The sequence below is a fragment of the Camelina sativa genome, chromosome 1, assembly GCF_000633955.1.
Source record: "Camelina sativa cultivar DH55 chromosome 1, Cs, whole genome shotgun sequence".
In the NCBI taxonomy this organism is placed as follows: Eukaryota; Viridiplantae; Streptophyta; class Magnoliopsida; order Brassicales; family Brassicaceae; genus Camelina; species Camelina sativa.
The window spans coordinates 5,363,621-5,377,897 of record NC_025685.1 but is presented as its reverse complement, the minus strand read 5'-3'; the positions used below and the strand labels follow the sequence as shown (position 1 = coordinate 5,377,897).

Below are 14,277 nucleotides of genomic sequence, written 5' to 3'. Positions count from 1 at the left end.
CCATTCGTATTTAACAACTACACATCGAATATAAAAGTAATGTATATTTTTGTTTGTTTGTTAATAAAAAAAAAAAACAAAGTTGACATTTAGAAGATACTCAGCTTCCTTGTACTACTAGAGAACTCCAATCCTTGCAAAAGAAGTTGTGTTGAACTTAAATAATTACTTATCAAATTATAAACGTAAGGAACATCTCCTCTTTGTAAAATACACACACATACAAACATAAAATACCTCCAACTATTAGTCTATTTATTATGTTAAAAAAAATATATGTAAAATATTCAGAACTAACTGAACCAAAAATCAAAAATCAAAAATAAAGCTTGCAAATTAAGCAGAATTGACCAGATGAATCACCAATTAAGAAAATTGGATAAAAATACCCTCAAGATGATTCATTTTAACACAATAATGTAGTTAGTTCCTAAACTAATAGTATAACTTGTGATTGACCAACGATGATTAGGAAGAGAAAATGAAAGAGAGTTTATTATGTAAGTGACGACATCAAATTTATTATTAAAAAAAAAAAAAAAACATAAGATAAAGTAAAATAAAAGAAGCGTGTGGCAAAACGCACGACCACTTGGCTCCTACGTGGCAGATGAGCTAACGGATCGAATTGGTTCGTAAGCCACACGCGAGGCAATCACGCGTGGGAAGGTCCAGCGAGACGGAGACCAATGAAGCAAAGCCAACAGTACACTTCTCTACTCTTCCTCGATGGCGATTCGTGTAGGCCAAATCGTCGTCGTCGTCTTCTTCTTCCATTAAACCCATCTCTTCTTCTTCTTCTTCTTTTGTTGCTAGGGATTTAACTTCATCTCTTTACATATGTGTTCTCTCTGATTTTTCGTGTTTTCCCCCACTGAGAAAGTTTCAATTTTTTTTTTGGCTTCTGATGTCACATTTGGTGATTTTTTAAGGGATGATCCCTATAAGGCTATGACCCTATGCTATGAAGTGGTTAGGAGGCAGGAAGTATAGAAAAAGTTGAAAACTTTATCATCCTCTCAGGTCAGGTCCGTTTCTATCGCCTTGTCGTCCTTTGCTTAAATTTGCTTTTCGATTTATCTCTGTGACTCCGTCGTACTACTACTTGTCAGTCTCAGCATTCTGGATTTAGATTTCCCTCTGATTTCTCTTTTCGTTTCTGTACCGTAGTCATCGTGTCTTGTCAATACCTGATTTGATTCCTCTTTGCCAAGTTTTAAAGGTTTCTTGTGTCGGTTCCCTCGTTTTGTATTTTCTTGAATATCAACTACATTTAATCGTTGCTCCTTTCAATGTCGTCTGTATTGTTATATGGTGAATCTCAATCTCGGGTGTCTAAGTCTTAACAAATAAAAAATTATCCTTTTTATTGTTGCTCCGCTTCCACAGTTTTGAGTTCCCAAGTAACATTTCAACTTGTCAAGTTTGCTTGGATTTAGATCCGGTTCGGTGTGACTCAGCCAAGATGGATCACTGTATGATTTCTGTTATGCCTTGTTCTGAAAGTTAACTAAACTAACTGAACTCAATCATGTTTATTGACTCCAACATTCTTATGCTAATTATCTTCACCTATTAATGTTTTGCTTCTCAGCGGCTTGAAGGCTAACACTGCAAACTTATGGCGGATCTTGATTGTTGATGTAAGAAACCGATTCGGCAAGTTCATCAAAAGCAATCATGAACAGACATAGCCTTGTCTCAACGGCACCAAATGAATGCAATAAAGGAGTTGGTCAAGCTTGCTTGTCTTCTCTACCTCCGGTGCATAACTTTCTGAATGTCCAGCCAGAAACCCGGAAATCTCCCTTCATAAGATCACAATCTCCAGATTCACCTGGTCAGCTATGGTCTAAGAATACTTCTCAGAGCACCTTCTCTCGGTCTTCAACCTTCTGCACAAACCTCTACCTGTCATCATCTTCTACCTCTGAGACTCAAAAACATCTAGGAAACAGCCTTCCTTTCCTCCCTGATCCCTCCTCTTACAGCCACTCAGCCTCTGGAGTGGAGTCTGCAAGATCTCCATCTGTTTTCACTGAGGATTTGGGCAATCCATATGGTGGAGGAGACAACTCTGGATCGCTTGTCAAAGATTTCCTTAATCTTTCCGGGGATGCTTGTTCTGATGGCGGTTTTCATGATTTTGGCTGTTCGAATGACAGCTACTGTTTATCAGATCAAATGGAGTTGCAGTTCCTGTCTGATGAACTTGAGCTGGCCATCACAGACCGTGCTGAAACTCCCAGGCTTGATGTAAGTTAATCTCAGTCTTGTACATCTCTTATGAGTTTGCATCAGTTACTTTGCAAAGCTATGACAAATAGTGTGAAAATTTTATGACTTTCGGCCTTTGCTGTTAATACCTAGAGTGTGAAAATTTTAGTTTCTGGTTGATACAGGAGATCTATGAAACGCCATTGGCTTCGTCAAATCCAGTTACCAGGTTGAGTCCAAGCCAAAGCTGTGTTGCTGGAGCAGTGTCTATTGACGTAGTTTCATCTCACCCTTCTCCGGGATCAGCAGCCAATCACAAGCCAAGAATGAGATGGACTCCTGAGCTCCACGAGTCTTTTGTAAAGTCGGTGATCAAACTTGAAGGTCCCGAAAGTGAGTTTTTAGATTTATGAGATACGAGTAGGCACTTATAAATTAGACCTCTAGCTACTCTTGTGCTTCTCGTTGGTTCTCTTTTCATCTTTTTTGTCGATAATGCTTAATGCGGTGTTGCTTCAAACATGTAGAGGCCACTCCAAAGGCTGTTCTGAAGCTCATGAATGTTGAGGGCTTGACGATCTATCACGTAAAAAGCCACTTGCAGGTACTAAATCAGTTTGAATCTGACTAAGTTAACAAATACATAATACGGAATAATCTGAATATCTCTAAAAATCATGAATTTGCAGAAGTATAGACTAGCCAAGTATATGCCAGAGAAAAAAGAAGGTAAAGCCTCCAACTTGTTATTGTGAATATTGTAAACAGATTCTCTGTTCCTGCATGATCATCAGCCATGATTATGATCTATCAGACAGTTTTTCATCCTATACTTTTCTCGTTTATTTTGCAGAGAAAAAGAATGAGAACTCAGAAGAAAGGAAACTGGCTTTGAGTAACAGTGAAGCTGACGAGAAAAAGAAAGGGTAAAGCATTGTGTTTATCTGCTTCCATGGTTATTCCGCAGACTTTTTTCAACATTATCTCTAAAGTGACTCTCTTTTCCCATGGACAGGGCCATACAGTTAATTGAAGCTCTGCGTATGCAGATGGAAGTTCAGAAGCAATTGCATGAACAGCTTGAGGTAAAACCGACTACGGTTTCTTTACTTCAGCCAAAGAAACGTTCAAGATTCTTAACTATAACGTAAATTGATCAATTTGCAGGTGCAACGGGTGCTTCAGCTGCGAATTGAAGAGCATGCTAAATACTTGGAAAAGATGTTGGAAGAACAACGCAAAACCGGAAGGTTGATTTGTTCTTCTCCTTCTCAGACAGTGTTATCACCTAGTGATGACTCTATACCAGATTCTCAAAACATGTCTAAAACCGAAGCAACTTCTCCTCAGCCGTCACCATCTAAAAAGAAAAAAGCTTCTGAAACCGAAGTCAACAAATGTGAAAGCCCTCAGAAACGTCCCAGGCTTGAGAACAAAGCTGATCTTGAAGGTCCTAATAGGTAGCAAGATTCTTCAAGTATGTAAATATTGTATGTTTTGTGTAATTTGGTTATAGAGAGAATGAGAGATGGTGGTGATCACTCAAAGTAGATGTTTGTAATGTAGATCTTTATCGTGTAAACTTATAAAGGATCTTGAGGATGTTCCTTTCATTTGCTTGTTATAATTGATAAGTTTGGTCTTTTTAGTCGTGTTTTTCAATTAAAGACATCTGATAAAAACTGAAATCCCAGACTATGCATGTGTGTATAGATCACTAAGAAAATATTATCTTAAGGGTCTCTAATCTTCATATAGTTTTCTATGTCAAAAAGTGATTCTTTTTCTGGTTAACGAAAAGAGAGAGAGAGAGAGAGAGAGAGACTTAAATAGACCTTCATGTATGCAATTACTTACGGGAAGCAAAATAAAAAAAAGTTTTTCACTACTATATATGTATAATCACACCTCTCGCTTGGAAATATTAAAATCAAGGGTTTCGTCGTCTCTTGTAACCGACCACTCGCTTTGACTCGCTTTGACTCGCTTTGACTCAGGTATTCTAACAATGTTAAGTTTTGGTTGGTTCTTCTGTATAAAAGTTGTTTGCTTTGAGCTTCTGTTTTACCATGGAGGAGACGGTGATGGATAATTTTGATAGTTCCTTGAGATGACTATATGGGTTTACCATTTCGTATGACTTGTTTAAGCATTCAAGCTGGTTTCGCTTTTCGTCATTGTAGAGATATTTATTAAAGTTTCTTTTTTTCTTCTTCTTCTCTCGATGAACATGAATGATTTCAATCTTTGTGATAAAGTTAGTGAAATCTGTGTCATATTAAAGCCATTTAGTATTCAATTGTGATGCATGTTCCTGTTTGTTTCAAAAACTGTATTGGATTTAAGTGCAGGTGACGGGCTGGAATCTGAGTTGAGAAAAGCCAGAAATGCTTCCTCTGTATTTTTCTGATTTGAATGTTTGGTACCTTCATGGATGTTCATGACCATGAGTTATCTGTATGGACAAGAAGAAAATTCGGGTTCAATGCAGCTACTGTAAGAAACATATGACTTCCTTCCATTGTCTGAAACACTTGGGTGGTCCCCGTGAACAAGTTCTTATAGAGACGTTTTGAATGATGTTGATGGAGGAAACATCTGGTCATACTCCTAACAGAGTTGGGGAAGTCCAAATGGGTAATGGTCATAAGCGTGAAAGAAGTGAAGAGACTGACAAGCAGGATTTGGTGTCAAACAAAGCCCAAAAGTGGTTCTTCCAAAAATGTGTCAATTTTTCAGCTGTGGATTCCCCAAGTTTCAAAGAAGCTTTGAAGGAAGTGCAAGATCGTGTGAAGAAGATTAAAGATTCATGGGCCATCACTGGGTGCAGCATCTTGTTGGATGCTTGGGTTGACCAGAAAGGCCATGATCTGGTTTCTTTTGTTGCAGATTGTCCAGCTGGGGCAGTGTATCTGACATCCTTTGATGTTTCAGATATTAAAAACGATGTCACTGCCTTAACATCGCTAGTAAATGGGCTCATTGAGGAAGTCGGAGTGCGTAATGTAACTCAGATCATTGCATGTTCAACCTCTGGTTGGGTTGGTGAATTGGGAGAACAATTTGCGAGTCACAACAATGAAGTTTTCTGGTCTGTGAGTCTATCCCATTGTTTTGAGCTTATGCTGCTGAAGATTGTGAAAATGTATTCCTTTGGAGACATACTTGAAAAGGTCAATAGTATCTGGGAGTTCATCAACAATAGTCCCTCGGTTTTGAAAATCTTCAGAGAGCAAAGTCATGGAAAAGACATAACAGTCTCCTCCTCAGAGTTTGAGTTTGTGACGCCATATTTAATACTAGAGAGTATTTTCAAGGCGAAGAAAAACTTGGCAGCCATGTTTGCTTTATCTGATTGGAAGAAAAACTTGAAAGCAATGTCCAATTTGGTGAAAGATTCCTCTTTTTGGAAAAAAGTTGAAAGAGTTGTGAAATGTACATCTCCTCTGATTCACGGTCTACTCTTGTTTTCTACTGCAAACAATCAGCATGTTGGATATATTTATGACACTATGGACAGGATAAAGGATAGTGTCGCGAGGGAACTCAATCACAGTAAACAATGTTACAAGCCGTTTTGGGATGTGCTTGATGATGTCTGGGACAAGCACCTTCACAATCCTCTTCATGCTGCTGGCTACTTTCTGAACCCGAGTGCTTTCTATTCAACTGATTTTCATCTTGATCCAGAAGTTGCAACTGGTCTTATCTCCTCTCTGCTTCATATGGTACAAGAACGTCACATTCAACTGAAAATTGCCACACAGCTTGATATGTACAGACTCGGTCTAGATTGCTTTAACGAGGCCAGTCAAGCTGATCAGATCTCTGAAATATCTCCAGGTTAGTCTACTTCTTGAGGTAGTTGTTTAATTTGCAAAAACACTTGTGTTGTTGAATTGGTAAGCAAAGGGTTTTGTCGTTTTTTCTCTTTGCAGCTGAGTGGTGGGCTCAAAAGGCAGGCCATCATCCAGAACTACAGAATTTTGCATTTAAGATTCTGAGCCAGACATGTGAAGGTGCTTCGAGGTACAAGCTGAAGAGAAGCTTAGCAGAGAACCTGTTGCTCACTGAAGGAATGAGCCATGGTGAACAACATCATCTGGAAGAATTGGCATACGTTTATTATAATCTTCAGCTACAAATCTCGAAAGGCAAAGCAAGTGAAGAGATTGTGCTGGTGTAACGAGCAGAATTAGGCATCATTGTTCATGTATGCTTTAGTGAGAAACATACGATAGAACCCGAAATCAAAGATTCACCAGGAACAAAATATCTGAACGGTCTTCATGTAGTAGTTTCTTCTTTCATATGTTACAACGAGACACAAGAGTCAAGATCTTTAGCACATAGTGTCTGATCTTACCTACACAACATTTTTGACCTCATCATCATACCTATTAAATATGTTCCTTCTTCTCTAGGCCATGGTATAGATGCTTGAGTTTTGGCGGTCCCTCTACAAGCAATCAAATCCTTCTAACAGTTACTGGCTTCAGTCCAAACTTCATTCTTTACCACAACCTCCTTTAACACAAGAAGCAGATGTGAGAAAAAGGGTTGAGTTTCTCATCACCATTCACCAAAGCGTGCACCTTGAGCAAACAAATGATACTTTGTTCAACTAATTATGTCCAAAAGTGAAGTGTGTTAAACAGCAAAAAAAAGACTCTGCCTTAAACAGAGACTCTCAACGTGGAAGCGAAGGAATTCACTTTCTTGCTCATACTTACACGCTCGCCGCTTCTAGGGCCTGGAAGAATGACAAGAATGTCTGATCTTCCAAGAGATTTGGTAGAGGAGATACTCTCTAGGGTTCCGATGACATCTCTGAGAGCAATACGTTCTACTTGCAAAGAGTGGAAAGCTTTTTCGAAAAGTCGGATCTTTGGTAAAAAAGCAACAGCAGAAAGGAAGCAGTGCTTTTTAGGGTTCATTATGATGGATTATAGGGTTTGCTCGTTAAGATTCGATCTCCAAAACTTGGTTGATCCATTTAGTATAAAGCAAGTAGGAGACATACTTAACCAAGTCGAGATAACTAAAGTCTTTCATTGTGACGGCTTACTGCTATGCGTCACTAAGGACAACTCAAGTCTTGTGGTATGGAATCCCTATTTGGGGCAAACTAGATGGATACAACCAAGAATTAACTTCCACAGGTTAGACAGGTATGCTCTCGGATATGACAAGAACCGTAATCACAAAATCTTGAGGCTTTTCGGTGATACAGATAGCAGAAGCCAAGTTTTGTGTTACGAAATCTACAATTTTAGCTCTAATTCATGGAAGGTTTTTTATGACACTCCCGACTGGGATATAGATTTTTGAAAGGAAATACTTATTTCTTGGCTCAAACGAAAATAAGAGATGCAGGAACGAAAGGGGAGATTCTACTCCCTTTTGATTTTACATTGGAAAAATTTGGACCACCGCTGCCTCTGCCGTTTCCCTCCTCTGGTCCAGATACTTTTGTGTCTTTATCTTGTGTCAGAGATATTACATGATAGCTGGCGGAATTTTCGTCGTCACACAGTGGAGATTTGTGTTACGAATCAAATTAGTCTCGGTTCAGTGTCGTGGAGCATGTTTTTGAGTTCGACCTCTAGTTGTAGCGTTAGTATTCTAGCTGGGAGTTTCTTCATTGACGAGGAGAAGAAAGTTGCTGTGTTCTTCGGTCTAGACAACGAATTTGAACCGACCAAGACCCGTTTTAACCAAACAGCCAACATAATTGGACAAGATGGATACTTCAAATCTGTGAATATTCGGAGAGGCTCCAAATCTCGGAAAACGTACCAGTTATGGAGATATTCCTCGCCAATTTTGTCGCCCACTTGTGTGCTCTTCTTCTTATGTTCCAAGCTTAGTGCACCTGCAAATCAACCAACCTCAACCTCAGCCTCAGGTGATAAGGAAACAGATCGATTCTTATCATCTAAATTTGTAAAGAATTCAGGTTTTCAAGTTTTTAGGCTCGTTTCAACTCTTCACGTCAACCTTGTTAAATAATAAACTTAAATTATATACCACAACTCTTTTTGGTTTAGCCGGATGAACAAAGAAATCATTTCTTCAGCTGCTTATATTACTTGTTTGAATCATATTGTGGTTACTGTAGGGGAGTTCATGTGGACTAGCTCGTAATTATGACAGCATAAAGGAGTCTTGAGTATCTACACATTGTGAAATTTATGTTCCTTCTTCTCTAGGCCATGACGTGGATGCTTGAGTTTTGGCGGCCCCTGTTCAACAGTTCAAGCAATCAAATCCTTCTAGTCCAAACTTTATTCTACCTCCTTTTGACACGAGAAGCGTGCATCTTGAGCTAGTACTTCTACAAATTATGTCCAAAGTGAAGTGTGTCAAACCAAAGAAGACTCTACAAAAGACAGAGTCTCAAAACCCCGAAGTCTCTGAGACAGGCAGAGTCTCTCAACAAAGCAAAGGATTCATATAAAAAAATAATTTAGAGAAAACAAAAAAAGAAAAGAAGCGAATGAAGGAATCATTAAATTTAGAAGCCTAATTAAAATGGTTTTGGATTCTGTCTCTTTGTTTAATCCGCGGAGTCAAAACAAGCTCTTCAGTTTCCCTCTCCCTCTCTGGGGAAAGGAGAAAACAAGGGTTTTGATTCTGTCTCTCTTCCAGGTTTCATCGCCTCCTGTAGAACAAATTCGTCACTTTAACACAGCTACCGAGGTACTCTCTCATCCCTTACCAAAGCAATGTGTTTGTTTTATTCTCTGTTAGAAAAGCTGCTCCTTACTGTGTCACCAATGAAGGTTTTGTTTTTTTTTTTCTTTCTGAGTGATGATAGAATTTGTATGGGTCTACCTTTCATTTGCTGGTTATTTAGGTTTTTAGTAAAAAAAAAGTTTTTTTTTAAAATTCATCTCTATGATTTCAATTACTCTGAGATCAAATTAGTGAATTCTGTGTTAAAAACTCAAAATTTGATTTTGATGCTTGTTCCTGTTAGTTTGTAGGTAAACGTCAGGGGATCTGAGTTGTGAGAATCGAACAAATGCTTCCAAGTCTGACTCTTTATCTGTGTTTTGTGAATTAAGAAAAAACGAAACCTTGAGAATGGCTGGTTCTGTCACGGCTATTCATGAGCATGGAGTTTGTGTGGACAAGAAGAAGTCTCGGGTTAAATGCAATCACTGTGGGAAAGAAATGAACAGCTTTTCTCGTCTCAGGTACCACTTGGGTGGTGTGGGTACAGATGTAACTCACTGTGACCAAGTTTCACTTATTGTTAGAGATATGTTTCGGACGATACTTATGGAGGGAAAATCTGGTCATACTAGTACTGCTAAGAGAGTTGGGAATTTCCAAATTGGTAAGCGTCAGAAAAGCCAAGACTCGTCAAGCAAGAGTGTTTCTCCTCCTGATATACTGACAGGATTTGTTGACGTAGTTGTGGAAGCTGACAGACAGGATTTGTTGTTAAACAAAGCCCAAATGTGCATTGGTCGGTTCTTTTATGAACACTGTGTCGACCTTTCAGCTGTGGATTCCCCATGTTTCAAAGAAATGATGATGGCAGTTGGTGGTGGTGAGATGGAGCTAAAGATCCCTGATTCTCTTGATTTAAACGGCTGGATGCTTCAAGAAGCTTTGAAAGAAGCGCAAGGTTATGTGAAGAAGATTAAAGATTCCTGGGAGATCACCGGGTACAGCATCTTGTTGGATGCTTGGACTGACCAGAAAGGCCGCGATCTGGTTACTTTTGTTGCTGACTGTCCAGCGGGCCCAGTCTATCTAAAATCCTTTAATGTTTCGGATATTAAAAACAATGTAGCTGCCTTACTATCGCTAGTCAATGGGCTCTTAGAGGATATTGGAGTGCGTTACGCCACTCAAATTATTGCTTGTTCGACTTCTGGTTGGGTTGGTGAATTGGGCAAGCTTTTTCGGGTCATGACAGGGAAGTTTTCTGGCCTGCGAGTCTGTCCCATTGTTTCGAGCTTATGCTAGTGAAGATTGTGAAAATGCATTCGTTTGGAGACATACTTGACAAGGTCAATAGCATTTGGGAGTTCATCAACAACAACAAATTTTGTAGAGATCACAGTCATGGAATAGTCACAACTGTCTCCTCCTCCTCTGCGTTTGAGTTTGTTAAGCCTTATCTAACTCTTGAGAATATCTTCCAGGCGAAGGAAAACTTGGCAGCTATGTTTGCTTCATTTGATTGGAAGAAAGAAGAAGGGGGCGTAGCAATATCCAATTTGATGAAAGATTCCTCTTTTTGGGAAAATGTTGAAAGAGTTTGGAAATGTACATCTTCTCTGATTCATGGTCTGCTCTTGTTTTCAACTGCCAACAATCAGCATGTAGGATATATCTATGACACTATGGACGGCATAAAGGAGAATATCGCGAGTGAATTCAATCACGAGAAACGATGTTATGAGACGTTATGGGATGTGATAGATGATGTTTGGAACAATCGACTTCACAATCTTCTTCATGCTACTGGTTACTTTCTGAATCCGGCTTCTTTCTACTCAACTGATTTCCATCTTGATCCCGAAGTTGCCACCGGTCTTACCCACTCTCTGGTTCATGTGGCTAAAGAAGGTCACAGTAAAATTGCCGCACAGCTTGATAAGTACAGACTCGGTAAAGATTGCTTTAACGAGGCCAGTCAAGCTGATGAGATCTCTGGAATAACTCCAAGTGAGTAAACTTCTTGACTTTTTGATTTAGTTGTTTTGTTTGTAGACACTTGTGTTGTTGAATCAGTGAGCAAAAGGTTTTGTTGTTTCTAAATTTCTTTTTGCAGCTGAGTGGTGGGCTCAAACGGCGAGCCAATATCCAGAACTGCAGAGTTTTGCAATTAAAATTCTGAGCCAGACATGTGAAGGTGCTTCAAGGTACAAGCTGAAGAGAAGCTTAGCAGAGAAACTGTTGCTCACTGATGGAATGAGTCATTGTGAACGAAGACATCTGGAAGAGTTGGCGTTTGTTCATTACAATCTTCATATACAAAGCTGCAAAGCCAAACTTAAGTGAAGAGCAGTGAAGATATTGTGATGCACATGTTTATATGGATTGACCCGTTCAGCTTTTGTCAATGCGCAGATTCAGTTTTGTAGTTTGTATATTCATCAAGGCTCATCTTTAGAACCAATACTGGTAAATCGAGCAGATATATCGATATGTTGCTGCGCCTATTTTGTTTAATTATAAGGAGATTTGTTCTTATTAGATGTTCACAGATACAGATAGATGTTCCATCTTGTACTAGACTCCATGTGCTGAGAAAAGCCGTTGTCGTAGGTTCTAAAGATGAGGTTGCTTGGTTAGTAACTTAATATGTACAGAGGCATAGAGAAAGCGGGCAAGACTCCACAAGTGGTGAATCATTTTGTAACGTTCACTTGATAGAGTCCACAAGTGGTGAATCATTTTGTAACGTTCACTTGATAATTAATCAATCATATAATGGTGGAAAAAAATGTAATTATTTACTGAGTAAAAAAAAATCATTCACTTTCAAACTCAAATTCACTTCTTCAGCATATAATCAAAAATGTTTATCCCAATTAACCTTAATTCAGATTTTTATCTATATTTTTTATTAATTACCTGAAACCCAAAGTACATATATAATATATATATATATCTTTATATATGCTAAAAGCAAAATAAAAAAATATGTTATGATTGCATAATACAACACTTCAAAGTGTAAAATAACCTACGGTAAGATATACGCACAACACACGGGAAATTACCTAATTAAAAATTTAAAGATAAAATATTTATTTTTTGTTATCTTCTTTTGTTTAATAAAGAGAAACTAATGTTCGGCACACAACATCACTTTACAGTGTAAAGATAACTTGTCGTAGAATACACACATACACCACGGGAAATTATCTAGTATAAAAATTTGAAAGTAAAAGATTTATTTTTTTAATAGAAACCTAACAAATACAATGAGAGAGAGGCTAGTGGCCAACATAATTGTAGTAAGTGTAAAAATTACTTACCATAACATACACATATAATACAGGGAAAAATTACCTAGTTTAAAGTTTAAAATAAGAAAATTACTTTCCTTTTAAAGCCTAATTAATAGATTTTTATCTTTTTTTGGCTAATGAAAGAGAGACTAGTGTTATGTTTAAAATATCCAACAAATGAAAGAGAGACTAATGGTCTCATGTACACACAATTATTTATGGTGTCAAAAACAAATCCATCTCTTTCTCTATCTGTAAGTGTAAAATAACCTACCGTAAAATATACGCATAGCACGCGGGAAATTACCTAATTGAAAATTTAAAGATAAAATATTTACTTCCCGTCATCTTCTTTTGTTCAGTAAAAGAGAAACTAATGTTCGACACTACAATGTAAAGATAACTTGTCGTAGAATACACTTATAAACCGCTGGAAATTATCTACTCTAAAAATTTGAAAGTAAAAGATTTATGTTTTGTTAGAAACCTAACAAATACAATGAGCGAGAGGCTAGTGGCCAACATAATCGTATTTAACATTAGCAAGTGTAAAAATTACTTACCATAACATACACATATAGCATATAATACACCGAAAATTATCTAGTTAAAGTTTAAAATAAGAAAATTGCTTTCCTTTTAAAGCCTAAGATTTCTTATCTTTTTTTTGACTAATGAAAGAGAGACTAGTGTTATGTTTAAGATATCCAACAAATGAAAGAGAGACTAATGGTCTCATGTATGCACACAATTATTTACGGTGTCGAATACAAATCCATCTCTATCTCTCTCTCTCTCTCAACAAAGAGTTTTGTGACTTCGATCACTCTTCCTAGTCTCGTTGTCTCTCTGAGTCTTAGGCTCCGTTTGACAAACCCACTCAGGTAATTCACTCTCTCGTCAAGTTCTAATAACAATGAGTCCTGTTTTTTTTTTTTTTTTTTCCTTGGTAAAATCGATCGTTACTGAAAACTGGAAGTGTCTCTCTTCCCGGTTCTTGAATAAAAACTTGTTTGCTTTTTGATCTTGTGTGTGTCACCCATGGACGGTAACTGATGATGAACAATTTCGATAATTCTTAAAAAAAAAAACCAAAAAGGGAAAAACAAATTTCGATACTAGTTAGGATAAAGTTATATATATATGGTCTGATACTCTGATCCATTTCGTTTGACTCGTTTGCTGGTTGTTTGAACGTTATATATGGTCGGTTTAATCTGTCGTCATGTTTAGAGTCATCTTTATGATTTCAATTACTCTGAGATCAAACTAGTGAATTCTGTGTTCAAAACTCAAAATTTGATTTTGATGCATGTTCCTGTTAGGTTGTAGGTAACGTCTGGGGATCTGAGTTGTGAGAATAATCATTAATCTGAGTTGTGAGAATGGCTGGTTCTGTCACGAATGTTCATGAGCATGGAGTTTTTGTGGACGAAAAGAAATCTCGGGTTAAATGCAATCACTGTGGGAAAGAAATGCAAAGCTTTTATCGTCTCAAGTTTCACTTGGGTGGTGTAGGTACAGATGTACCTCCCTGTGACCAAGTTTCACTTACTGTTAGAGATACGTTTCGGACGATAATTATGGAGAGAAAAGCTGGTCATGGTCATACTACTAGTGCTAAGAGAGTTGTGAATTTCCAAACTGGTAAAATTCATAAGCGTCAGAAAAGCCAAGACTCGTCAAGCAAGAGTGTTTCTCCTCCTGATATACTGACAGGATTTGTTGACGTAGCTGTGGAAGCTGACAGACAGGATTTGTTGTTAAACAAAGCCCAAATGTGCTTTGGTCGGTTCTTTTATGAACACTGTGTCGACCTTTCAGCTGTGGATTCCCCATGTTTCAAAGAAATGATGATGGCAGTTGGTGGTGGTGAGATGGAGCTAAAGATCCCTGATTCTCGTGATTTAAACGGCTGGATGCTTCAAGAAGCTTTGAAAGAAGCGCAAGGTTATGTGAAGAAGATTAAAGATTCCTGGGAGATCACCGGGTGCAGCATCTTGTTGGATGCTTGGACTGACCAGAAAGGCCGCGATCTGGTTACTTTTGTTGCTGACTGTCCAGCGGGTCCAGTCTATCT

The 14,277-nt window shown here is 38.1% G+C and overlaps 3 protein-coding genes and 1 pseudogene across 9 annotated transcripts in view; all 4 read left to right on the top strand.

Annotated features, from left to right (window-relative positions):
• Positions 686-3,861, top strand: LOC104777295 (myb family transcription factor PHL6-like). 5 transcript variants are annotated; one of them, XM_010501521.2, is made up of 9 exons: positions 687-1,023; positions 1,390-1,475; positions 1,595-2,256; positions 2,403-2,610; positions 2,745-2,821; positions 2,907-2,946; positions 3,071-3,143; positions 3,233-3,302; positions 3,385-3,860. In XM_010501521.2, exons 3-9 carry the CDS (start codon positions 1,681-1,683, stop codon positions 3,679-3,681), a joined length of 1,341 nt encoding a protein of 446 aa, XP_010499823.1. In that variant the 5' UTR covers positions 687-1,023; positions 1,390-1,475; positions 1,595-1,680; the 3' UTR covers positions 3,682-3,860. The 5 variants fall into 5 exon arrangements, with proteins under 5 accessions (XP_010499839.1, XP_010499823.1, XP_010499814.1 ...); XM_010501512.2 differs by having other exon boundaries at positions 687-1,028; XM_010501537.2 differs by lacking the exon at positions 1,390-1,475 and having other exon boundaries at positions 686-1,023.
• On the top strand, positions 4,011-6,593 carry LOC104777291. The gene is made up of 3 exons (XM_010501507.2): positions 4,011-4,214; positions 4,569-6,060; positions 6,156-6,593. Exons 2-3 carry the CDS (start codon positions 4,794-4,796, stop codon positions 6,401-6,403), a joined length of 1,515 nt encoding a protein of 504 aa, XP_010499809.1. The 5' UTR covers positions 4,011-4,214; positions 4,569-4,793; the 3' UTR covers positions 6,404-6,593.
• LOC104777281 lies at positions 8,751-11,543 on the top strand (annotated as a pseudogene).
• LOC104777262 overlaps positions 12,927-14,277 on the top strand; it is a 5,584-nt gene continuing 4,233 nt past the window's right edge. The window contains exons 1-2 of one of the 3 annotated variants that reach the window (XM_010501482.2): positions 12,927-13,081; positions 13,530-14,147. In XM_010501482.2, the coding sequence (XP_010499784.1) occupies positions 13,583-14,147 (565 nt within the window). In that variant the 5' untranslated portion in view covers positions 12,927-13,081; positions 13,530-13,582. Of the gene's footprint in view, positions 13,082-13,522; positions 14,148-14,277 lie in introns of all 3 variants that reach the window. The other 2 variants (XM_010501476.2, XM_010501490.2) reach the window with 2 other exon arrangements.